This window comes from Hyperolius riggenbachi, chromosome 10 (assembly GCF_040937935.1).
Source record: "Hyperolius riggenbachi isolate aHypRig1 chromosome 10, aHypRig1.pri, whole genome shotgun sequence".
Classification (NCBI taxonomy): domain Eukaryota; kingdom Metazoa; phylum Chordata; class Amphibia; order Anura; family Hyperoliidae; genus Hyperolius; species Hyperolius riggenbachi.
Window position 1 is genome coordinate 89,464,185 of NC_090655.1, and position 26,894 is coordinate 89,491,078.

Sequence of the window (26,894 nt, forward strand, 5' to 3'; positions counted from 1 at the left end):
GACTTCAATGGGCAGGAACATTTTAAAACCTACAAAGACTGTTTCTGGACAAAAAAGTGATGGAAAAGTTGTTTCAAGGGGTCTAACACCTGGACGGGGGATGCCGGAGGGGAATCCATGCCAAAAGTCCCACCAAAAACGACAGAGTTGAAATCGCTAAAGGGAGTAATCACTAAAGGGCAGAAACCACATTACATTCCTACAAATAATGCACTGGAATGGTACTCTGCACCTGCAACTTAATGTGGCCAGAATAAAAGTTGTGTGCACAGCTCTAGGTGTCAGTGGGCTGTGGAGTGTCACACGTAGAGATATGCAATAGTACTATAAGAATACAGAGAAAATAATACACTGGAGTGGTAGTTAGTGAGGAACAAGAACACAGGCCTAGCTAATGCTTTCCCTACTAATCTGCAGCAAGTCTGACGCTGCTCTCACTATCACTGCAGCCAGAAAATTAATCCAATATGGCCACCGCAACTGCTTTGCCATAGGAGGGTGGGGGTCCAGGAGGGGGTGCTAGCTGATTGGCTGCCATGTGTCTGCTGACTGTGAGTTAAGGAGTCAAAGTCTAGCTCAATGATGATGTATAGGGGGTGGGGAGACGCCAAATGTTTGCTGTTCGGAACTGCAGAAATTAACCGGGAACTGTCCACTGGTGAACAGTTCGGGCCATCTCTAGTGATAGACTTCAACTATCTGATCAAATCCAGCACATGGTTCTTCATGAATGACTTTTTGAGTAGTATACATGTAGCATATATAAAATCACTTTTACTACAGTGTTGCATTAGATAATGGATATTCAGCTTTACATTTTGCTCCTTGCACTGTTTTAGTAGATGCTTCCTAAGTCAATTACTATTAGTCACCCTAAAGAAGGTTGCAAAGCTGCAAGTGCTTCTAAGTATTCCTTATTGTCTGGATCAAGCTGAAGAGCTTTTTCATAGTGCCGAATTGCTGTAAGTTCGTTTTCTTCATCTTGCTGATAGACGAAGCCAAGCAAGCCATACCCAGTGGCATTTTCTGGATTTTGGCCAATCATGGCTTCTGCAATTCTTTTCAGGTCTACAATGGCATAATCTCTGTACTTTGTAGGTTTTTCTATCTTGATTACTTCCTTATAGTGTTTTATTGCTTCATAATCAGATTTTGTACAGCGCTCCTCATACAGCCCCCATTCGAGATGAAGCTCTTGTTTCTCTATGCACGTGATATGCCCCATGCTTTCAGCTTTGTGGAATGCTTCTTCTGCCTTTTGATACTCTTTTGCTTTTATGTATAATTCAGCCAGTAAAATGTAGGCGAGCACAGATGTTTTCTTCAGCTCCACAGCCTTCTCCATGTGAAATAGTGCACTGGCGAGTGCTTCATCAGTTTGCAGTCTGTACTGGAGGGTAGGCTCACCTTTTACCTTGGCCTCATGAGCACTTTTTCTATTCACTGCAATCAACTTTTTGTAACACATTCCAAGCTGATTATGAAGAACGCTAGATGTTGGGGTCAAACTGATGGCTTTTTTCAAAATAACAATGGCTTCCTCCACTACGCCTTTTCTTCTGTAATACTTTGCCACATACCGCAGTACATATGGAGACTCTGGCTCTTCTTGCAGTGCCTGTTCTATTAGTACATCCCCTTCTGCAAAATTGTTCAGATCCTGATGCTTCAAAGCAAGAAGAGCCTTCACCACAGTATCTTTAGGATTTAGTTTAAGAGCTCGATCCAAGAAAATAATGGATCTGTTAGGTGGGTTTTGAGGGATTTTGAGGTTTTCATATCTATATAATGTCATAGCATAACCAGAATTTAGTTCTGGATTCTCTGGATCAAGCTTTAGCGCCTTTTCAAAGCATTCTGCAGCTTTTTCCAGCTTTGTGAACAAGAAGTAAGCCCAGCCTTGCTCACTGTAAATTTCTAACTGAAGAATATTTTGAATTTGTGAGGACTCGTATATTGTCTCCACTTTGTTTGCAAAGGCATGACCTTTGTATATCTGGCCCTGGTGATAGCACAGCCAGGCATAGTTACTATACAGCACAACTCTTGTAACATCTGTATCTTCTGATGTGATGGACTCATGGAACTGTGCCTCAGCTTTTTGGAGTTGGAGCATGGCTTCACTGGTGTCTCCACTCGCATATTTTACATAGGCCAAGAGGTTGTACATCCTGTGTTTGTATCCTCTGGACACAAATACAATCTGGTCATAAAGCCTGTCTTCTGTTTGATCAATGTCTGTCCCTTCACCAAGAAGATCCCATGTAAAATGGCATTGTAACTTCTCCAAACGGTCCTTCAAAGATTTCTTTGAGATGTAACTAAGAGATACAGAAGAAGAAATATCAAGTGTTAGAACGCTTTTTTTTTTTTTGCCTTTTTTGGCACGTTTTATTTATTTATTTATTTATTTATAGAAGACAATAGGCCTGATTTACTTTGGTATTTCCAAGCATTCCCTGATTTACGAAGGCATCTTTAAGCGGGATCAGTTGAGGTATCACAAAATGATTAAAGGAAACTTGAAATGGTTTAAAACAGGAAAGTTATTCATCTCTGGGACTTCCTCCAGCTCCCTTCAGGCTGATCGATCCCTCGCTGTCCTCCCGGGCCGCCTCTATCCTCAGCTAGGTGGCCGGGTAAATCCCCATCGCGCATAGGTGTACAAGGCTCCCAGTGATGGAAACATGTTGGGGTGGGCATGCAGTCGGACTGCGCATGCGCTGACTCACCTTGACTAGCGGATTTACCTGGTTGCCTAGTGGAGGATCGAGGTAGTGAGGGAGTGAATGACCTGAAGGGGGCTGGAAGAAGCCCCAGGTGTGTATAACTTTTTTTATTTATTTATTTATCTCAGGTACACTTTAAAGAGGATCTGTAACATCAAAAGATCCCCTGGGGGGTACTCACCTCGGGTGGGGGAAGCCTCCGGATCCTAATGAGGCTTCCCACGTCGTCCTCTGTCCCACGGGGGTCTCGCTGCAGCCCTCCGTACAAGATGACGTCATTATTTACCTTCCCGGCTCCTGCGCAGGCGCTCTGACGGCTGTCGGCTCCGAACTACACGGAAATACCCGATCGCCATCGGGTCTGCTCTACTGCGCAGGCGCAAGTTTCCGGCACCTGCGCAGTAGAGCGGACCCGAGTGAGATCGGGTATTTCCGTGTAGTTCGGAGCGGAAAGCAGCCACAGCGCCCCCACTGGAGCCAGCAAAGGTAGATATTGATTTTACAGTCGGGTCTGTCGCTGGCTGTTCGGAGGGCTGCAGCGAGACCCCCGTGGGACAGAGGACGGCGTGGGAAGCCTCATTAGGATCCGGAGGCTTCCCCTACCCGAGATGAGTACCCCCCAGGGGATGTTTTTGAGGTTACAGAGTCTCTTTAAGCAAATGAGGAGTGGATTTAAAAAAAAAATCTACTGATACAAGATAAGACTGCAACCTTCACCTGTCATATTAACAATATGGGGATTACGGAAAAAATGGTTGTGTGACTTCAGTCTCATGCAAGCGCCTACAGTGAGAATTTTTTTTTCTAATAAATTCAAGCCATTCTAAATGTATTTAAGAGAGACTCTTGCTGTGGATGTTGCATGACACTTTAGTCACACCACCACTATTTTATAAACCTCTCAGCAACCCCGCCTATTATGTAAAACAGCACTGGGGAGAGTAACAATACCTCACCACATATGGGGCTTGATTCACTGAACCATGATAACTCAAATATCACACCTTATCAAAGATATCACACCTTATCAAAGTTAACATGCCTTATCAGAGTAGCACAGCGAGCACTACAAACTTATGCATGCTAATTGGCAATGGCACTCGTCCTGCCCTGAGCCCCTGCGGGTTGTAGTGCTCGCTATGCTACTCTGATAAGGTGTGTTAACTTTGATAAGGTGTGATATCTTTGATATGGTGTGATATTTGAGTTATCACGGTTTAGTGAATCAACCCCATAGTGCGGATAGTTCTTAGCCTCCTATCCTTCCCTTCCTCCAATAAAGGGTTCCATCCTTCAGATTAGGTATTTTTGTGGCTAGTGGCTACACGTGTTATGTCTATAGATTATGATGGCCATAATTGTTTTATGATACTTGTAAGATGGGCCTTCAGGCTGTGAGTGTCACCAAGGGAAGGCAAGGGAAGGGAAGTGAACATTGGGGCCCCCACCATAGTTTTGCTGGGGGGCCCCATGATTTGTAGTTATGCCCTTGCTTCAGGATTAAAAATGTAGTTTAATCCAAAACTATATACAGTGCTTTTACAGCTCCCAGAAATCAATACGTTTCTTAAAATAAGTTGTCCAAAAAGAAGTCATAGTTGAGAGCATTTTTTTTTTCATTGTCAGACATCACCTGTGATATACACTGTTGCCCAACTGTATAGTAAAGTAGTAGTATCTGGCGGCACTCCCCTAGTCGTATATAAGGTGCAACGATCCAGCCACCAGAGCACCAGGTGGCAATCAACAATTTGTCTAGCAGAAGGATCAGCACAGTCAGTAATATGTTGCAAAACTTTAAGCTCTTTTAATACAAAAAAATGTCCATAAATGTACTTCGTGTACAACAAGGACCAGCAACTTGCAGTAGATAGGCGCCAAAGACACCCAAAGTCCATCAAATGCCTGCTGGCCAACTTGTATAAAGAGTCTGTGAGGGAATAGAGTCCAAGATCCACACTTCTTAGAAAAAATGTGTCTCAAAGCATTGCAAAAAACACTGGCCTAATGCTTTTTCGGGCAGCAGCCCGTCTTTAAGCTGATAAATATGCACTCCAAGGTGTCGGGCTTGAAGACGGGCTGTTGCCCGAAACAGCATTGGGCCAGTGTTTTTTGCAATGCTTTGAGACACATTTTTTCTGGGACGTGTGGATCTTGGACTCTATTCCCTTACGTACTCTTTAAACAAGTCGGTCAGCAGGCATTTGATGGACTTTGGGTGTCTTTGGCACCTATCTACTGCAAGTTGCTGGTCCTTGTTGTACACAAAGTACATTTATGGACTTTTTTTGTATTACAAGAGCTTTAAGTTTTGCAACATATTACTGAGTGTATTGCAAAAAGGGTGTGTGCATCAAACACCAAGTGAACCCTTATATACCTGGCTTTGCAGATAAGGCCTAATTAGCTTATTCATGAGACACTGCTCAAGCAAATCTGCATTCGCTTTCACATGCCAGGATATGCAGGGTTTTGCCAACTAACTCACCGCAAAATTTTTGCCCTGTGGGGGATTAGTTTGCGCAGCATTTAGCACTTATCCAGGATCGCCACGTGGAGGCCCCCCCAGGATCCCAGGAAAAGGGGGGCCAACAGGGCACTCCAAGCACTCTCACTGCTCAGAGACTCTGTAGCCGCCACCCGGGGGGGAGGTTAAGAAGTGTGGGGCGGCCCCCCCAAGCGTTGCCACCGCCAGGGAGGGCCGCCCGCACCCACCTCCCGAAGGATAGGACATACCTTATTTCGTATTGCGTCCAAGTGCATTATTATGCCAGGCCAAATGTGCGCAACTTGGGAGCACTACGACAGGGGGGGAGTGAAGCATAGGTCACCCCAAGTCTAGTAAAGCTCAGGGGTGGCTCTACAGCTCCACACCCCAATGAGGAACCATGTGGATGACCAGAGGGTCATCCACCACCTGCTTCCAGAGGAAAGAAACTGAAAATGTACTGCAAAAAGGGTGTGTGCATCAAACACCAAGTGAACCCTTATATACTTGGCTTTGCAGACAAGGCCTAATTAGCTTATTCATAAGACACTGCTCAAGCAAATCTGCATTCGCTTTCGCATGCCAGGATATGCAGGGTTTTGCCAACTAACTCACCGCAAAATTTTTGCCCTGCGGGGGATTAGTTTGCAGTAAGGCTTCACTTGGTGTTTGATGCACACACCCTTTTTGAAATATATTACTGAGTGTGCTGATCCTTCTACTACACAAGTTGCCCAACTTGGCTTCATCAGAGCCCTCCTGATATTGAGAAAATTTAGCAACATAGTTTGCTCATTACGTATAACTAAACTTTATTACTATATACAGAACTATAACATACAATTTGAGCAGAGAAGCACAGTATAACACGCATACTCATCAGGAAACATGGTCAGACTTCACTAAATGCCAGTTTCACAAGAACAATGCACACTCATACTCCAGTAATTATTCACTCTCCCAATGCATTATACATACAGTCCCTCAGTAATCGGTCAGGTCAACTGGGCGCCGCAATCGGCAGGTGTCTAATAGATGTTTTTATTTTCGGTAATCGGGCACACAAGCAGTCATTTGGACCCCCGATGTGGCTAGTAGGGATGGTTAATGAGGTGCAAATAATTTTTCCTAACATTTATATTTCTCCTAACATGTAAATTCTATGCAACTTGAACTTGGACCAATAAAAATTAACAGGAAATTATTCTGATTGGTCAAGTTTCAAGCCGCATATAATTTACATGAAATCTGAATGGCAAGAGAAGTTATTTGCATCTTATTGTTTATCCCTAGTGGCTAGTAGCTGATCTGCAACTACAAAGCATTTAATGGTTGTAGAAGATCATAGACAAGCAGCTACGATTACTGGTCAAATGGGGTGACAGATTTTTAGGTTAGTTTAGACACTTACTGGGGAGGGGTTAAAGAGAATTTGCACTGTGCGATTTGTACAATAAAAAACATACCAATCGAGTCACTGTGATCTCCCAGGTACCTATTTGCCATTCCCACCGCTCCCCGCTGCGATCCTGGCTTTCAATCTCCAGTTTTAGGCAGTGTTTACAAACAAAAAACATGACTACTAACCAGGAATTGATGTATGTGTAAATATATATCATGTTACAGTATACTACAAGTTTTTATTACATAGTGAATTATCTGCACTCCAGTCTGGGATTAGTCACAGTTTCTCTGCATGTGACAGGCAACAGCTCCTTCCCCCCTCAGCCTCACAAACTGTCTGTGAGGAAAAGCACACACACAGAGCCTGGAGGGGACATGCAGGGGGTGTGCATAACTTGTACCTATCACAGCAGAGGCAGCTACTTCCTCCCTGGGTCGACAAAGCTTGACAAAGAAAAGAAGATTTGGTATATTACAGAGACAGTGCAACTAGAAAAAGCTGCAGTAATCCACATTAGAACAGGTATAGGAACTTTTAGAATAGAAGAAAAAAGGCTCAAAATGTTGTTACCGAGTCTCTTTAAAGCTAATGGGAACCGAAATTGAAAAAAAAAATAAAATCAGATACTCACCTAAGGAGAGGGAGGCTCTGGGTCCCATAGAGCTTTCCCTCTCCTCTCCCGGTCGACGCTGTTGCGCTGGCTTCCCCATAGCGGTATTCGACCGTTTCTGTTTACCAGCTGAAAGGAGGCTTCGGAACTGCTCGCACGCGCGAGCGCCCTCTATGACGCACTCGCGCATGCGCAGTATGGTGCCACCTGTCTTCGGGAGGACTTGGCTCCCGAAGACTTCTGAAGTCCCCGCGGCGGGGGAATTGAACAGGGGAGCCAGCGCAGCACCGAGGGCACCAAGAGAGGAGAGGGAAGGCTCATTAGGACCCAAGCCTTCTCTCTCCTTACAGTAGGTGAGTAATTTACTTTTTTTTTTAGTTACGTATGGATTCCCATTAGCTTTAAAGAGGAACTCCAGTGAAAATAATGTAGTAAAAAAAGTGCTTCATTTTTTACCATAATTATGTATAAATGATTTAGTCAGTGTTTGCTCATTGTGAAATCTTTCCTCTCCCCGATTTACATTCTGACATTTATTACATGGTGACATTTTTACTGTGGGCAGGTTATGTAGCTGCTCCTAGCTGTTTTGGCTGTTAGAGACAGCTGTAAACAGCTAATTCCTGTCTGTGAACATTGTTACATTGTGGCAGTTTGCCCAGAGTACCGCGGTACTCAGAGCTTCTTGTGGGAGGGGTTTCAGCACAAAATCAGTCATACAGCGCCCCCTGATGGTCTGTTTGTGAAAAACATTATATTTTTCATGTAAAAGGGGGTATCAGCTACTGATTGGGATAAAGTTCAATTCTAGGTTGGAGTTTCTCTTTAAGGTTAGGCACTTATGGAGATGTAAGGACTAGGTATTAGCTAGGGGGTCTTTTAGGCACTTATAGGGAGTTAGGCAATGGGGGGGGGGCTGAAGGGCTGTTAGGGTTAGGCAGTAGGAGGAAGGGTTAGGAGTAGGCTAAAATGGGTACCAGGTAGTGCATAGTATAATATGGGCAATATAAATTACCCATATTTTACTATAAGCAGCCAATTGATGCAGCAGTGTGACAAACTGTACTCGTCAGTAGCCCCTTCTCATCCCTTCTCCATCCTTTAACCAAATTTCTTTTGGAATGAGCGATGTACCACATACGCTTAAACATCCATAATTATATTTGCTTCCACATCTAGGATGAAAAAATACCTCTGATCCAGTCTGCTAGAAATGCTATGTTTATTGCTGCATTTTTCTTACCCACGTTTTAGTAATTTTTTTCCCTTACTAGGGATTGAAAAAGTAATTAGTAGCTATTAGCTTACAGTTCAATAAAGCTTTTATAACTAGCCTATGTATTATTGTTATCTCATCTTCTGGCACTCTGTACTCAGATCTTATTTACAATGTAAACGTAAGCTTTATCTCACGTGTGCGTCAGTAGAATAAGAGCCAACAGCCTCACAGTTATTATGTAGGAAATCTTAACAACACAACTATATACAAGTGTGTTAGTGACAATTACTAAGGAGAAACCTGGTTGTCCATAAACATAGCTCCACTCTGTTGTTCAAAATAATATGTATTATCAATTAATAAGCACAATGGTTTAACAAAATACATGGTCAGCAAAAAAAAAAAATCATAATGTAATTAATATTCAAATAAGTGGTCATATAGCTTCTTAAAGGGGCACTACAGCGAAAAACTGTAAAATGTAAAATAGGTGCAAACATATACAAATAAGAAGTATGTTTCTTCCAGAGTAAAATACGCCATAAATTACTTTTCTCCTATGTTGCTGTCACTTACAGTAGGTAGTAGAAATCTGACAGAAGTGACAGGTTTTGGGCTAGTCCATCTCTTCATAGGAGATTCTCAGCAAGGCTTTTACTCTCTAAAAAGACATTCCCAAAAAGGATTTAAACAATGATGCTGGCCAGCTTCCCTGCTCCCTACACAGTTTTTTGGTAGTTGGATAGAGCAACTGCCATTCACTAAGAGCTTTTGAAAATAAATATATCCCTGCGAATCCCCTATAAAGATATGGACTAGTCCAAAACCTGACACTTCTGTCAGATTTCTACTACCTACTGTAAGTGACAGCAACATAGGAAAAATGTAATTTATGGCTTATTTTACTCTGGAAAAAAATGTACTTCTTATTTGTATATGTTTGCACATATTTTCAATTTTACAGTTTTTCGCTGCAGTGCTCCTTTAATGTACTATTAGTTAAACGGGAATAAGGAATAATATCCCTATTACTGTACAATTCCAGGTGCACTCAAAATAGTGCACACCTGGGTATAGACCAGGCATGGGCAAACGTGGCCCTCCAGCTGTTAAGGAACTACAAATCCCACAATGCATTTGCCTTTATGAGTCATGACTGTGGCTGTCAGACTCCTGCAATGCATTGTGGGACTTGTAGTTCCTCAACAGCTAGAGGGCCAAGTTTGCCCATGCCTGGTATAGACCCTGGCAATGGCATAGCAATAGGGGGTGCAGAGGTTGCCACCGCACTGGGGCCTATAGTCAAGATGGGCCCAGTAGGTGCCCTCCTTAATCCATCTTATTAGCTTTTTGTTGGTGCTATGCTGGTAATGAACACCTCTTTAGCACCTCCTTAAATACTTAAGTGCTAATAAAAGTTGTTACCCTAAATTTTGTATCATCAATGAGAAGGTAAGCCAACCCTCTATGAAATACACCTTAGGGCGTCTCTTCTACCTAGAAGTGTTTTCTCATTCTCACCTCTAGTAAGAGCATCTGTTTAGTGCTTTTGGGTAAAAGTCTGTGTGGAATTTTAGCCTAAGCATTTCTGGGATTGGGAAGGTGGAAATCCATATCAATTAGGATGGCCAAACAGTTCCCGCAGAACTTGGACTGTTCGCCGTTCGCGTTTAACGCAAATTCTATTTTTAAAAAAAGTGTTCGCATTTTACATTACAGTCAATGGCCGCTGAAATTAGAAAACAGTGGGAGCAAGAGGAAACATTTTTTTCAAAAAATCCTTATAGTTTTTTGAATTTTTTTTTTAAAATATCTTGTTTGGAGTGTGGGAAATGTTTCCAGGGCCAACGGCTTTAGCGGTTAATAACAAAGTCCCCTTACATGCTAGAAACACAGATGTTAAAGTTAGAGGAGAAAGTAGCAAAGTTACTGCGGTAAAATGACAGATAATGTATTCACATGTATATAAATTGTTATAATTTAAGTAGGCCTCAGTTACTTGGCCTGAGTTTTATGTAAAAGGCTTGTCCGCAGTGTATGCCTTTAAAATAAATAGAGGTTTTGTGATGCAGGCAGAGGCATCTCAGGGTCTGCGTGTAGCAGAGGATACACGCAGATACTGAGAACATGTTCCTAAAAGAAGGCCATCGGACTACTCTGACCTCAACACTACACCACAGGAACAGAAAACATTGGCCATATTTACTAAACATCCACGTTCCTGTATATGGGTCAAAGGCCTCATTGATTATTAATCAAGTAGGTGTGTATGATGACACCACGAGTGAGTCCACCAATAATCTGGTCTAGGGGGTGGCGAAGATGATGTCATATTTAACTCTTTCCTAGTCAGTATTAAAGGCTGAGGGAGCTACGAGAGGTCACTTATGCTTCTGCTTCTTCCTTCTGCACTAGCTAGCAAGGCTGACTGGGACGACTTCTAAGCATGTTCTTCCTTTCTGTAATCTGATATAATGTATGCTGTACATAGGTAGTTTAGTGTAACGTAGTTAGGAAGAAGGTACCTGATAGACTCCAGCAGGGAGTCTAATCACGAGCTTGTAACGCAACATGAAGATTGTCATAGCTAGGATATGATGACTGTATCTATCTGTCTTTCTGTGACTTGAATAAATAACGTAAACATTGAAGAAGCCTGAGAAAGTCTATATCCTGTTTGCGGTGTGGAGAGTCAAGTGATCTCACAGTCTGTGAGACGATGGTGTCGAAGCAAGGTGATTAGAACAGTTTATAACATAAATATGTATATAAATGTGTATATATGTATATGTGTATATATGTATATGTGTATATATATATATATATATATATATATATTATAAAAAAGATGACGTGGGGTCCCGACTCCCGAGCCTCTTTAACCCCTTGCTCCCCATGCAGGCTAAGATAGCCGGAATGCGGAGCCCCGGCAGTGTGGGGCTTTGCACCCTGAGCTATACCAGCCTGCATACCGGCTTACCTGAGGCTTCCTCCAGCCCCATGTCGGCTGTGGGCTCCTTTGCCTTTCTCCTGGGCCCCTTTGTTCCTCCACTGTGTCCCCTAGTATATACAGTGGGGTGCATAAGTTTGGGCAACCTTGTTAAGTCATGATTTTCCTATATAAATCGTTGGTTGTTATGATAAAAAATGTCAGTTAAATATATCATATAGGAGACACACACAGTGATATTTGAGAAGTGAAATGAAGTTTATTGGATTTACAAAAAGTGCGCAATAAATTGTTTAAATAAAATTAGGCAGGTGCATAAATGTGGGCACTGTTGTCATTGTATTGATTCCAAAACCTTTAGAACTAATTATTCAAACTCAAATTGGCTTGGTAAGCTCAGTGACCCTCGACCTACATACACAGGTGAATCAAATTATGAGAAAGAGTATTTAAGGGGGTCAATTGCAAGTTTCCCTCCTCTTTTAATTTTTTCTGAAGAGTCGCAACATGGGGGTTTCAAAACAACTCTCAAATGACCTGAAGACAAAGATTGTTCACCAACATGGGTTAGAAGAAGGATACAGAAAGCCATCTCAGGGATTTCAGCTGTCTGTTTCCACAGTTAGGAACATATTGAGGAAATGGAAGACCACAGACTCAGTTCAAGTTAATGCTTGAAGTGGCAGACCAAGAAAAATCTCAGATAGACAGAAACGACAAATGGTCAGGTCAGAGTCAACCCACAGACCAGTACCAAAGACCTACAACATCATTTTGCTGCAGATGGAGTCACTGTGCATCATTCAACCATTTGATGTACTTTACTCAATGAGATGCAGTATGCGAGAGTGATGTAGAGGAAGCCTTTTTTCCACCCACAGCACAAACAGAGCCGCTTAAGGTATGCTAAAGCACATTTGGACAAGCCAACTTCATTTTGGAATAAGGTGCTGTGGACTGATGAAACTAAAATTGAGTTATTTGGGCATAATACGGGGCGTTATGCATGAAGTAGAAATAACACAGTATTCCAAGAAAAACACCTGCTACCTACAGTAAAATATGGTGGTGGTTCCATCATGCTGTGGGGCTGTGTGGCCAATGCAGGGACTGGGAATCTTGTCAAAGTTAAGGGACACGTGGATTTCACTCACTATCAGCAGATTCTGGAGACCAATGTCCAGGAATCATTGACAAAGCTGAAGCTACACTGGGGCTGGATCTTTTAACAAGACAACGACCCTAAACACTGCTCAAAATCCACTAAGGCATTCATGCAGAGGAACAGTACAACGTTCTGGAATGGCCATGTCATTTCCCAGACCTGAATATAATTGAAAATATGTGGTGTGAGTTAGAGAGCTGTACGTGCTCAGAAGTCATCAAACCTGAATGAACTAGAGATGTTTTGTAAAGAGGAATGGTCCAAAATACCTTCAACCAAAATCCAGACTTTCATTGGAATCTACAGGAAGCATTTAGAGGCTGTCATTTCTGCAAAAGGAGGATCTACTAAATATTGATTTCATTTATTTTTTGTGGTGCCCAAATTTATGCACCTGTCTTATTTTGTTTAAACAATTATTGCACACTTTCTGTAAATCCAATAAACTTCATTTCACTTCTCAAATATCACTATGTGTATCTTTATGATATATTTAACTGACATTTTTTATCGTAACAACCAACGATTTATACAGAAAAATCATGACGATTAACAAGGTTGCCCAAACTTTCGCACCCCACTGTATACTCACCTAAAGGATTGTTAGGAACACCTGTTCAATTTCTCATGAATGCAATTATCTAATCAACCAATCACATGGCAGTTGCTTCAATGCATTTAGGGGTGTGGTCCTGGTCAAGACAATCTCCTGAACTCCAAACTGAATGTCAGAATGGGAAAGAAAAGTGATTTAAGCAATTCTGTGCGTGGCATGGTTGTTGGTGCCAGACGGGCCGGTCTGAGTATTTCACAATCTGCTCAGTTACTGGGAATATCACGCACAACCATTTCTAGGGTTTACAAAGAATGGTGTGAAAAGGGAAAAACATCCAGTATGCGGTAGTCCTGTGGGCAAAAATGCCTTCTTGATGCAAGATGTCAGAGGAGAATGGTCCAACTTATTCTAGCTGATAGAAGAGCAACGTTGACTGAAATAACCAACTTGTTACAACCAAGGTATGCAGCAAAGCTTTTGTGAAGCCACAACACACACAACCTTGAGGCGAATGGGCTACAACATCAGAAGACCCCACAGGGTATCACTCATCTCCACTACAAATAGGAAAAAGAGACTACAATTTGCACAAGCTCACCAAAATTGGACAGTTAAAGACTCGAAAAATGTTGTCTGGTCTGATGAGTCTCAATAGAGTCAGAATTTGGCGTAAACAGAATGAGAACATGCATCCATCATGCCTTGTTACCACTGTGCAGGCTGGTGGTGTAATGGTGTGGGGGATGTTTTCTTGGCACACTTTAGGCCCCTTAGTGCCAATTGGGCATTGTTTAAATGCCACAGGCTACCTGAGCATGGTTTCTGATGGCTACTTCCACCAGGATAATGCACCATGCCACAAAGCTTGAATCATTTCAAATTAGTTTCTTGAACATGACAATGAGTTCACTGTACTAAAATGGCCCCCACAGTCACCAAATCTCAACCCAATAGAGGATGTTTGGGATGTGATGGAACGGGAGCTTCGTGCCCTGGATTTGCATCCCACAAATCTCCATCAACTGCAAGATGCTATCCTATCAATATGGGCCAACATTTCTAAAGAATGCTTTCAGCACCTTGTTGAATCAATGCCATGTAGAATTAAGGCAGTTCTGAAAGCGAAAGGGGATCAAACACCGTATTAGTATGGTGTTCCTAATAATCCTTTAGGTGAGTGTATCTCAGTCGCGACTAGTCGTGGCTCACTGCGTATGTGCATCCCACGCTTTGCCATGATGCGCTTCCATCACTGGGAGCGTTCTGCGACAGCACAGCTAGTACTCTACAGGCACAGAACACCCTAGGCCATAGGAGAATGACAGTGGTTGTGAACCACGAATTGCCTTAACTGAGATATATACTGGGGGACCCAGTGGAGGAACAGAGGGGCCCAGGAGAACCGCAATGTAGCCCACTGCCGGCATGGGGCTGGAGGAAACCCCAGGTAGGTATAAAAGCTGCTTATTTAAACATCTTTGGTACACTTTAATAATTTTATTTAAACATCTCTGGTACACTTTCTACTACGGTATATGTAGTTACAGTTCTCCTATAAGTTGGCTGTGCAATACAGCTTAAAAGCTGTCATGAATAAAAGAATTGTGAGCGATATGCACAAATGTATACATTTATGGGCATCATTTGGTGTTGTATTAGTGCAAAACATTTCTTGTAGGTATTATTAGTGAAAAAAGAGATAATGTGCAACATCCTAAAAAATAACATAAAGCAGATGTTAAAGGTATAAAGGTAGTAATATAAGTTATTGTATTACAGGAGTTCAACCTTGGTTGGAATTCACAAAAATAGTGTACCTTTGTTATAGTAAAAACCTCAATCATATTTATTTAATACTAGCTGATGACCCGGCATTGCCCAGGTATGTATGTGGCTGCTGTTGGCTCTGCCCACTTTTTCTAACCTTAACACACAAACACTCAATGACCAAGTTTGTGAGCTTAGGGGCCCTTAGCATCAATCATTTGTATTTTCCCAGTGAAAAGAAACAAATCTTATTGGCTGTTTGTGGCTCCGCCCCTTTTATGAATTTGAACCCCAGTGACCCAATGGCCAACTGTACCAGGCTTGAGGCTTGTACCATTAACAGTGCAAGAATGGCAGCAATTTTAATATTCCCCTTGAAAATCAACATATTCATTTTGATTGGCTTTTTTAGGATCCACCCACTTTTCTGAATATTAATCCCAGTCACCCAGTAACCAACTGTGTAATGTTTGAGAACTCTGCCATTAAAAGTGAAGAATAGCTGCAGTTTAAATTTCCCCAGGGAAATCTGTTGTTGACTCCAGTTTTTGGAACCTTGACACACAGTCACTCAGTGACCAAGTTTGTAAGCTTTTGGGTTCCAGGCATCAAAATTGTGTGAATGGAAGCAGTTTATCCAGCAAAAAAATCTTATTGGCTGTTTGTGGCTCTGCCCCTTTAGTGAATTTGAACCCTGGTCACTTAATGATCGACTGTAGCAGGTTTGAGGCCTCTGCCATTAACAGTGTAAGAATGGCAGCAGTTTCAATATTCCCCTTGAAAATCAATAGGTGAATTTTGATTGGCTGTTGTAGGCTCCACCCACTTTTCTGAATATTAATTCCAGTCACCAAATGATCTACTGTGTCAAGTTTGAGAACCCTGTCATTAACAGCGTAAGAATGGCTGCAGTTTATATTTTCCCACGTAAGAAGTTAGTTGTTTTTGGCTCCACCCACTGTTTCTAACTTTGACATACAGTCACTCAATGACCAAGTTTATGAACTTTGGGGTCCTTGGCATCAATTAGTTGCATTTTTCCACTGAAATTAAACAAATATGATTGGCTGTTTATATCCCGCCCCCTTTTCAGAATGTAAACCCTAGTCTCCCAGTTACTGACTGTAGCAGATTTGAGGCCTCTGCCATTAAGAGTGTAAGAATGACAGCAATGTAAATATTCCCCTTGAAAATCAATAGGTGAATTTTGATTGGCTGTTGTAGGCTCAACCTACTTTACTGAATATCAATCCAAGCCATCCAGTGGCGAACTGTATCAAGTTTAAGAAGCCTGACAATAACAGAATGGCTGAAATCAATACAACAAATCTGATTGGCTGTTTATGGCTCCACCCCTTTTAGTGATTTTGGACCCCAGTGACTCAATGACTGACTGCATCAGGTTTGAGGCCTCTGCCATTAATAGTGTAAGAATGGTAGCAATGTAAACATTCCCCTTGAAAATCAATAGGTGAATTTTGATTGGCTGTTGTAGGCTCCACCCACTTTCTGAATATCAATCCCAGTCACGCAGTGGCCAACTGTGTCAAGTTTGGGAACCCTGCATTAACAGTGTAAGAATGGTTGCAGTTTATATTTTTCCATGTAAAAAATGTAGTTTTTGGCGCCTCCCACTTTTTCTAACCTTGACATACAGTCACTCAATTACCAAGTTTATGAGCTTTGGGGTCCTTGGTATCAATAATTTGTATATTACCATTGAAATTAAACAAATCTGATTGGCTGTTTGTGGCCCCACCCCCTTTCTTAATTTGGACCCCAGTCACCCAGTGACCAACCGTGAGAATGGCAACCTTTTACATTTTTTCCATTGACAATTGGGTGAAATCTGATTTACTGTTTGTAGCTCCACCCAGGTGTGCAGGGGGGACGCAAGACCCCCAGAACATATCATGCCAGGTAGTAAAGGATCTGTATACCAAGTTTCGTTCAAATCGGTTCAAGGCGTTTTCGAGTGATCGCGACACATACACACACACACACACACATACGTACATACATACATACAATTTTATATTAATAGATTAACATTATCATATACATTAGATACAGTAGATACATTACGCTTAAAGAGAACCCGAGGCGGGGTTCTGGGAATGAAATCCAGGGGAGATCTAGATAGCAACAGAGGCTGGGCTCTATAGACAGACCCAGCCTCTGTATGTGGATTTTATTCTCAGAATCCCACCTCCGGTTTTCTTTAAAAAAAGGTTTGTTATTGCATAAGTAGAGGTTCTACACTATACCAGCTGGAGTATATCTTCCTCATGTTGAGTAGGTTTAATGGCATGATTCCACAATATATGTATAGTATATTATGTGGATTGGGTCTGGTTTATCATACAGCATGTTTTCTAAATGGTTTGTATTCCTGGTTGAACTTTGTAGACAGATGTCTTTTTTCAATCAAACTAACCATGTAGCCATATGTACTGTATTTTCTATTGTTTGCATGTTTTTTTCCAGATACTCTAATTTTGAGACACATCCGCCCCCCCAAAAAAAACTTTGGTAAAAACTGGTACTTAAAGAGACTCTGTAACAAAAATTTTCAGCCTTATTCCTTTTATCCTATAAGTTTCTATACCTGTTCTAATGTGGTCTGTCTTACTGCAGCCTTTCCTAGTTGCACAGTGGCTGTATTATCTCTGTTATATAATCGAATCTTCTTTCCTCTGACGGCTTTGTCGGGCTCAGGCACTCAGGCTGGAATGTGCTGTTCTGCTTGTGATAGGATAGAAGCTATACACACCTTCTCCACGCCCCTTGCAGGCTCTGTGTGAGTCACAGACTGAGCTCCTCTCAGCCTATCACACTCTGGTTAACAGCCATGTCTTGTTTGTAAACACTGCCTAAAACTGGCAATTACAAGCCAGGATTGCAGCAGGGAGTGGCAGAAACAGCACAGAGGGGCCCGGGAGAACATATTGAATAGAATGGTATGCTTTTTATTGCAAGAATTTTACAGTAAAGATTCTCTTTAAACTGTTAATTAAGCTGTTCAAAGGGATTTCTAAAATATCCATGTGATATCATTGCAGAGTAATAATAGTAATAAATACCAGCTGCGATTAAAATTGTGATCATCATCTGAGTTTGTATGAATGCTTTTATTTTAGAAGCAGCCTAGCCCACACCACAGAAGATGCTAGCACTATATAAATCAATAATAATGATAATAAATGTCTTTCTGCTTAACAATCTAAACTTGTGTTTTTAAAAATAATTGTATACTGTAGTGAGAATTTTTAAGAGCTTGTTAGCAGCAGAAGATTGAATGGCCTGATGTCTTTGGCTGCAGTAGTATCTGAATCACACACCTGAAACAAGCATGCGGCTAATACAGTCAAACTTCAGTCAGGCCCAGTGCACACTAAACCCGCTAGCAGATCCTCAAAACGCTAGCGGTTTTTGGAGCTGATTTCAGAGCGATTATAGGCATGTTTAGAGACGTTTTCTAAACATGCCCAGAGTTTTGGGAAGTGTTTTTGTGTAGCAGATTACAAATACTGTTACAGTAAAAGCTGTTACTGAACAGCTTCTGTAACAAAAACGCTGATCTAGCGTTTTCCACAGCGGTTTGCGTTTTTCCTATACTTTACAGTGAAGAAGAAACGCTTCTGCAAACCGCAACCATGCAGCAGGAGGCACGTTTGCGGTTTGGGAAAAAACTCAAACCGCTGGTGTGCACCATCCCATTGAAATACATTAGCCAAACGTTTTCACAGGCGGAAGCGGCTGGCGGATCGCTGCTAAAACCGCTTGGTGTGCACTGGGCCTTAGAAACACCTGATTTGCATGTTTGTTAACCTCCTTGCCGGTTATCCCGAGCTCAGCTCGGGGTAACCTGCGCAGGAGGATTTCTCAGGCCCCGCTGGGCCGATTTGCACAATTTTTTTTCCCTACACACAGCTAGCACTTTGCTAGCTGCGTGTAGTACGCGATCGCCGCCAATTCGCCGCTACCCGCCGTGCCGAGCCGCCCACCCCCGCCTCAGACCCCTGCGCAGCCTGGCCAATCAGTGCCAGGCAGCGCTGAGGGGCAGATCGGGGCCCTTCTCTTATACAAGCCTCATTTTTAGATGCACAGAAAAAAACTGCCCGGGCATTTTTCCCCTGATGCTGTGCAAAGCATGATGGGATTTCTGATGTTGTTGCTCTCGTTCTGCTGTTGCAAAAAAAATTTTCTTACATTTTTAATTTGACATTTGAAGCCTAGCGTGTGCAGCTGGGCGGGGTTACCAGGACAAAGAACAGTTGGAACTGTGTCTTATGCTCCCTGTCACCTCCTTTCAACCAAAAAGATAGCTGCCCCCATGACAAAGATGGCAGCCCGCATGAATCACAAACATTTGCCTGTTCTTTTAAAACAGGGTGGGTAAGAGATTAGAATAAAAATGGTTAATAGAGGCGCCAAATTAGGATAAGATGGGTTAAAAACCGTTTAAAAGGAGGGGGTGGGTGGATCCACTACCCTCACTAAAAATGACCAGGCTAAATCAAGCCGTAGATAATGCAAAAAAATATTTATTAGTCTCCGAATACAGTGCAACGCGTTTCACGGGCACACATCCCGCTTCATCAGGCAATTGAGGTAGGAGAACACTAAAAGGGAGAAGAAATAAATAAAGGGAAAACAATGCTAGGAGGTACTCAAAAACTTTCACAACAATTTATCATATTTATCACATTGTCTTTATAAGGATCCATAGCCAATTATATTTGGTTTTGTGACCTTTGGGCCATTTGTCCCAATGTCTAAAAATGTGCCCCTATAGAGTTGTAAATCTATATGACCCTTATGTCATTATATTTGCAGAGCCCCTCCACCCCTATGGCGGATGATATTTGCATTGATCTATGTAGCAGATATAAATTAGGTGCAATGTTAGTCATGCACGGCGGCATGTAAAATAATAGTATGAAAAACCAGTGGAACTTACCGAGTGTAGGTCTATAAAAAGCTAGAGCGCCTCTGTAGGACGAGAACGCTCCCCTCTAGTTGTCTTTATTGAATCACTGGCGGCTGAATCTCCCGCCGAGCGGGTTAGGGGACCGGAAGCGGACGTGACGCATGGGTCGCACCATGCGTCATGAGTGAACATGGCCTTAACAAAGGATAGGGCTGCAAAATCTGACAACAGCGTCGCATCTATCGGACGCATTACGCATAGATGCGACGCAGTTGTCAGATTTTGCAGCCCTATCCTTTGTTAAGGCCATGTTCACTCATGACGCATGGTGCGACCCATGCGTCACGTCCGGTCCCCTAACCCGCTCGAGATTCAGCCGCCAGTGATTCAATAGAGACAACTAGAGGGGAGCGTTCTCGTCCACTGGTTTTTCATACTATTATTTTACATGCCGCCGTGCATGACTAACATTGCACCTAATTTATATCTGCTACATAGATCTGTGCAAATATCATCCGCCATAGGGGTGGAGGGGCTCTGCAAATATCATCCGCCATAGGGGTGGAAGGGCTCTGTACAATATAATGACATAAGGATCATATAGATTTACAACTCTATAGGGGCACATTTTTAGACATTGGGACAAATGGCCCAAAGGTCACAAAACCAAATATAATTGGCTATGGATCCTTATAAAGACAATATGATAAATATGATAAATTGTTGTGAAATTTTTTGAGTACCTCCTAGCATTGTTTTCCCTTTATTTATTTTTTCTCCCTTTTAGTGTTCTCCTACCTCAATTGCCTGATGAAGCGGGATGCGTGCCAGTGAAACGCGTTGCACTGTATTCGGAGACTAATAAATATTTTTTTGCATTATCTATGGCTTGATTTAGCCTGGTCATTTTTAGTGAGGGTAGTGGATAGTGATGGGCGAACACCTGGATGTTCGGGTTCGGGAAAGTTCGCCGAACATGGCCGAGATGTTCGGCATGTTCGGGCCGAACCCCGAACTTCCCGAACATCCCGCTTTTGGGGGCCCTATGGGGTCGCAGGCATAAGGGGGGAGCATGCCCCGATCGCGGGGGGGGTCGGAAATTCCCCCCACCCCCTCCGCTAGCGCTCCCCCCTCTGCCCGCTTCCCCATACAAAAGTTTAAGCAAAGTACCTGTAATAGTGGATGGCCTGGCAGTGGCACTGTGGAGTGAGGAGGAGGAGTCCGGAGAGTGACGCGTTGAGGGAGGCCGGGCAGCGGGCGTGAGGTCAGAGAAAGGGCGGAAGTACCACAAGGGTACTACCGCTGAACCGCCCGCTGCCCGGCCTCCCTCAACGCGTCACTCTCCGGACTCCTCCTCCTCACTCCACAGTGCCACTGCCAGGCCATCCACTATTACAGGTACTTTCCTTAAACTTTTGTATGGGGAAGCGGGCAGAGGGGGGAGCGCTAGCGGAGGGGGTGGGGGGAATTTCCGACCCCCCCCCCCCCGCGATCGGGGCATGCTCCCCCCTTATGCCTGCGACCTCATAGGGGGGCCGTATTCGGCCGAACAGGGCCCTGTTCGGCCAAACAGGGGCCCTGTTCGGCCGGGCATTGAGCAGTTCGGGCGAACCCGAACAGTTTGGCCGAACACCACCAGGTGTTCGGCCGAACTCGAACATCACCCGAACAGGGTGATGTTCTGCAGAACCCGAACAGTGGCGAACACTGTTCGCCCAACACTAGTAGTGGATCCACCCACCCCCTCCTTTTAAACGGTTTTTAACCCATCTTATCCTAATTTGGCGCCTCTATTAACCATTTTTATTCATATCTTGTCCACCCTGGGTGGAGGGGTGTATCCCCATTTTCTTTCTATAGAGAGCGACTTTTTATACCTGAGTGGGGTCAGGTGAAAATTCTCCCCACCTGCTATTACAGTGGTCGCCTGCGTGGTGACCTACACTTGTGAGTATATTTTTATTCGTATACCTTCTCCACATTGGTCGAACATACTACACCAGATTTGGCTCTTGGTTTTTTTCCTTATCTTTCAAGCATGGGTAAGAGATTATATTACCTACCTATTCTAATTAACATAACTAATGATGACAGTAGGTTTGTTTAGGCTGGAGTTCCCCTTTAAAAGGAAATAAATCTGGCAGCCTCCATATCCCTCTCAGGTCAGGTGTCCTTGTGCAGAAGCTAATCTCCAGCATATACTCAAATCAAGTTAAAGGTGGCCATGCATAATAACAATAAGCCTCCATTTCCCCCTTTTTTCATTTTTATAAAAACATTAGATTGTACAGAAAAACTGAATGTAATTTTCTTTTATCAGAAAAATTACTCTATTTTTTGGACTATAAGACTCACTTTTTCTCCCCCAAAAGTGTGGAGGAATAGTCTCTGCTTCTAATAGTCCAAATGCAGGAAGTTTCTGACTTGTGAACGCCTGTCATTACGAACCTCCAAACTGCTGCAATGTCGGGGATTCCCTGTACTGTGCCCATGCAGAGGAGGACACAGGGGGGCAAACAGAGGACACAGGGAGACACAAAGGGGCATAGAGGAGGAAACATGGGGACACAAGGGGGGCAGAGGAGGACAGAGGAGGACACAAGGGGACACAAGAGGTACAAGGGGGCATGAGGTACAAAGGGGGCATATTCCACACGATGCCCCTTCACCATGGATGCACCAGGTTTACTGTAGTAGTATATTTTTTCTCCTGGTTTTTGTCCTCTAAACTTAGGCACGTCTTATGGTCAGGAGCGTCTTATAGTCCGAAAAATTGTAATTAACTTTTTTATTGTTTGCCCCATTGGCCATGGTAGAAAGCTCTAAAGTATTTTTAGAAAAACATGGAATGACATATGGTGGATTATTATTATTATTTTTTCAAAACATGCAATCAATTTAGAAAACTGATTTGGATTTAACATGCACTGTTGGTGGGCCTTGTGGACAGAGTTGGGCTACACTGATCTTAAGGGCAAAAAAAACCTGTATGGTGCATTGTATGGACACCTTTAATTAGTAAACACTAGCAGTATAAAGCATGGTAATGTAAACAAGCAGTGGCGTACACACGCACTACTTTAACCCTTTCCACTCGTATGTCCTGCATAGTGGGACATCACGAATTCCATGTTGCACTCGTATGTCCCGCTATGCGGGACATCCCTGCAGCGGCGGTTTGCAGCGCATCGCGACCGCCGCAAACCACCAATCACCATGGGACTGTTTGTGGTCATGTATTACTACATGCCCACACTGTCAGTGCCCCCCAGCCCCATACCTGATGACCCCCATCAGCGGAATAAGGAAGTGACATTTAGATTTAACTGTCACTTCCGTTTCTTTCTTGTTTTTATTTTTTTATAAAAAATAGCTGCTGACTCGTTTTTGCAGATTCCATTCTGCAAAAAAAAAAATCATTGCAGGTAAATTTTATTTTTCATGCAGATTGCCTGCAAAGTTATAATGATAATGAATGGCATCCTATGGGATGGACTGGGGGAGGGTGTAAATAGTAGCCAGTATTTTATTGCTAATCTGCCCAATCGAAATACCAACCGAGTGGAAAGGGTTAAAGAACGCCAGGTCCGTCGGACCCTCCCGCTGGGCGGGCATTCCAGCGACAGTAGAGCGTGTGTACAGTCTGTCGGCAGACTGATAACACTGTACACACGCTCTACTGTCGTTTAAACGCCCGCCCAGCAGGAGGGTCTGACGGACCCGTCCTTCCTTATAGTAGTGCATGTGTACACACCTTTACAGTGGGTCCCCTCAAGTACTCTATACTTAAAAATTGATACGGTGCAACAAAACCTGCCAATGGCAACTACAGTGTCAGAGGTGCAAGAAGGGGAACAGCTTGTTAAAGGGGCGCTATGGCAAAACATTTTAAAATTTTAAATATGTGCAAACATATACAAATAAGAAGTAAATTTTTTTTCCACAGTAAAATGAGCCATAAATTACTTTTTTTCCTTTGTTGCTGTCACTTACAGTAAGTAGTAGAAATCTGACAGAAGCAACAGGTTTTGGACTAGTCCATCTCTTCTTGGGGGATTCTCAGGGATCTTTTTATTTTCAAAATCACTTAGTGAATGGCAATTGCTCTGTCCAACTGCCAAAAAAACTGTAGGGAGCAGGGAAGCTGGCCAGCATCATTGTCTAAATCCTTTTTAGGTAATATCTTTATAAAGAATAAAGGTGATGCTGAGGATCTATGAAGAGATGGACTAGTCCAAATCCTGTCACTTCTGTCACTGATTTCTACTACCTACTGTAAGTGACAGCAACATAAGAGAAAAGTAATTTATGGCTCATTTTACTCTGAAAAAAAAAACGTACTTCTTCTTTGTCTATGTTTGCACATATTTAAAATTTTAAAATTTTTCGCCATAGTGCCCCTTTAAAGGGGAACTGAAGAGAGAGGTATATGGAGGCTGTCATGTTTATTTCCTTTTAGACAATACCAGTTGCCTGGCAGCCCTGCTGATCCTCTGCCTCTAATACTATTAGCCATAGCCCCTGAACAAGCATGCAGCAGATCAGGTGTTTCAGTGGTTCAGACTTATAAGTCTGATCTGACAAGACTAGTTGCATGCTTGTTTCTAGTTTTAATCAGATACTACTGCAGAGAAATAGACCAGCAGGGCTGCCAGGCAACTGGTATTGATTAAAAGGAAATAAACATGACAGCCTCCATATACCTCTCTCTTCAGTTCCCCTTTAATGATTACTACTATTCAAAGTATCTATAGAAGTGATTATGAGCACAGGACCAATAAAGAGCTAATACTGCAGTTGAGGGAGGGCCCTTCGGGCCCCGATGCAGTCGCAACCTCTGCAACCCCTATTGCTACGGAGCTGTGGGCCCCGATGCAAGTTTTACATTGGGCCCCCCAAGCGCTCTATACATAACAATTGATACAGCGCACGAAATCCTGCCAATGACATCTACAGTGACAGAGGTGCAAGAAGGTAATGGGGAGAGATAATACTGCAGTTGTTCGGGGCCCCTCTGGCTCAAGGGCCCCGATGCAGTCACAACCTCTGCAACCCCTATTGCTACGCCCCTGTAAACAAACACATAAATAATGATTAAAAAAAAAAAAAACAACAGAAAAGGTTTGCAAGTAAATGTCACTTTTGATAAAAAAAAGAAAAAGAAAAAAAAGAGAGGAAACTTCTCCCTGCTGATCATCTTACCTCATGTTTTGGTGTATCTCTGAGGATGTGCAGGGCTTGTTGTCGATGTCTGTGGATGTGCAGGAATGAGGCTGCAGGATCAGATTCCTGATCAAGATTCAGCCCAAATTAATGAGGCTGAATGAGGTAATGATGAAGAATTGAAACTGGAAGTTAGGGCTTCCAGACAAATGAAACTAAATCCTTCAAAGAAAATTCCAAAATGACTCACTTGCTGTAGGATATTTTGAATCAGGATGATACGAGGAAGTAACTATGAGGTCTGACTGAAAACTAATAAGGGCCTATTCACACTTGTAGCGCTCAGTGCTAGCGTTTTGCTCAGGTGATTTTAAAGTGATTAATGCGGTAAATTCACTGTATACTTTGTGCTTTTTTTGCGATTGCAGTTAGCGCTTTTATAGCATGTTAATTGCGATCACACTTCGATCGGGGGAAATGCTGTGTGCACAGCGTTTTGCGATTGCCGCTAATCGTGAATCGCCTGCATTCGGCGGCAATCATGGTCGTCAGATCACTGCCAATATAGTTAATGTTGCCCTAGTGCTTTAAAAAGCGTTAGCGATTAGCGGTAGATGCCCCCTTAACGCCTAAGTGAGAATGGGCCCTTAAACTGCACCAGTCTGAATGAGAACATTGCATATACCGTAATACTTAAAGAGACACTGAAGCGAGACTAAATCTCGCTTCAGCTCTCATATATAGCAGGGGCATGTGTGCCCCTGCTAAAACGCCGCTATCCCGAGGCTTAACGGGGGTCCCTTCACCCCCAACTAACCCCCCGCAAAAGTTGGTCGCAGACTTGGTCGCTACATTTCTCTTCCTGGAGGCAGGGCTAACGGCTGCAGCCCTGCCTCCCAGCGCGTCTCTCAGACGCGCATCGCCGCCTCTCCCCCGCCCCTCTCAGTGAAGGAAGACTGAGAGGGGCGGGGGAGAGGCGGAGATACGCGTCTGACAGACGCGCGTGGGGCAGGGCTGCGGCGGTTAGCCCTGCCCCAATGCGGAAACGCTCCCCTGCATTACGGAGGGGATTTGGGGGGACAGGGATCCCCGTTAAGCCGCGGGATAGCGGCGTTTTAGCAGGGGCACACATGCCCCTGCTATATATGAGGTCTGAAGCGAGATCTATTCTCGCTTCAGACTCTCTTTAATGGTTTCAGTCAGTAAGAATATGGGATTTACTGCACGTGCAGGTTTTGTTTTTTTTGCCTTTTTGTAAAGGCTGCTGGAAAAGTGTTTACTTCGTGTTGGCTATGATTTTTATTTTGGTTGAAATTCACATTGAAGGTACTGAGCAGCGTTGCAGCTCTATTTCTAAGGGTATCCTTTTCCTTGTTGTCTCATTGCATCATTCATATTCTGGGCTTGCACACATCTCACTTTGCATGTGCAGAACTTAAAGAGAGTCTGAAGCGAGAATAAATCTCGCTTCAGACCTCATAGATAGCAGGGGCATGTGTGCCCCTGCTAAAACGCCGCTATCCCGCGGCTTAACGGGGGTCCCTTCATCCCCAAATCCCCCTCGGTGCAGCGGGGGAGCGCTTTCGCATTGGGGCAGGGCTAACCGCCGCAGCCCTGCCCCACGCGCGTCTGTCAGCGCGTATCTCCGCCTCTCCCCCGCACCTCTCAGTCTTCCTTCACTGAGAGGGGCGGTGGAGAGGCGGCGATGCGCCGCTGATAGATGCGCTGTAAGGCAGGGCTGCAGCCGTTAGCCCTGCCTTCAGCAGCAGCAAAATCTACGACCAATTTGGTCGTTGATTTTGCGGGGGGGGGGGAGGGTTGGGGGTGAAGGGACCCCCGGGATAGCGGCGTTTATGAGCTCTAAAACTATGAGCTCTGAAGCGAGAATTATTCTCGCTTCAGTGTCTCT

At 43.4% G+C, this 26,894-nt stretch overlaps 1 protein-coding gene across 1 annotated transcript; it reads right to left on the reverse strand.

The window, feature by feature from the left end:
- On the reverse strand, window positions 1-25,070 carry LOC137533927 (interferon-induced protein with tetratricopeptide repeats 1-like). Its single transcript, XM_068255245.1, has 2 exons — window positions 25,025-25,070; window positions 1-2,321 (listed from the first exon to the last, which is right to left on the reverse strand). Exons 1-2 carry the CDS (start codon window positions 25,027-25,029, stop codon window positions 869-871), a joined length of 1,458 nt encoding a protein of 485 aa, XP_068111346.1. The 5' UTR covers window positions 25,030-25,070; the 3' UTR covers window positions 1-868.
- Window positions 25,071-26,894: the final 1,824 nt, after the last annotated feature.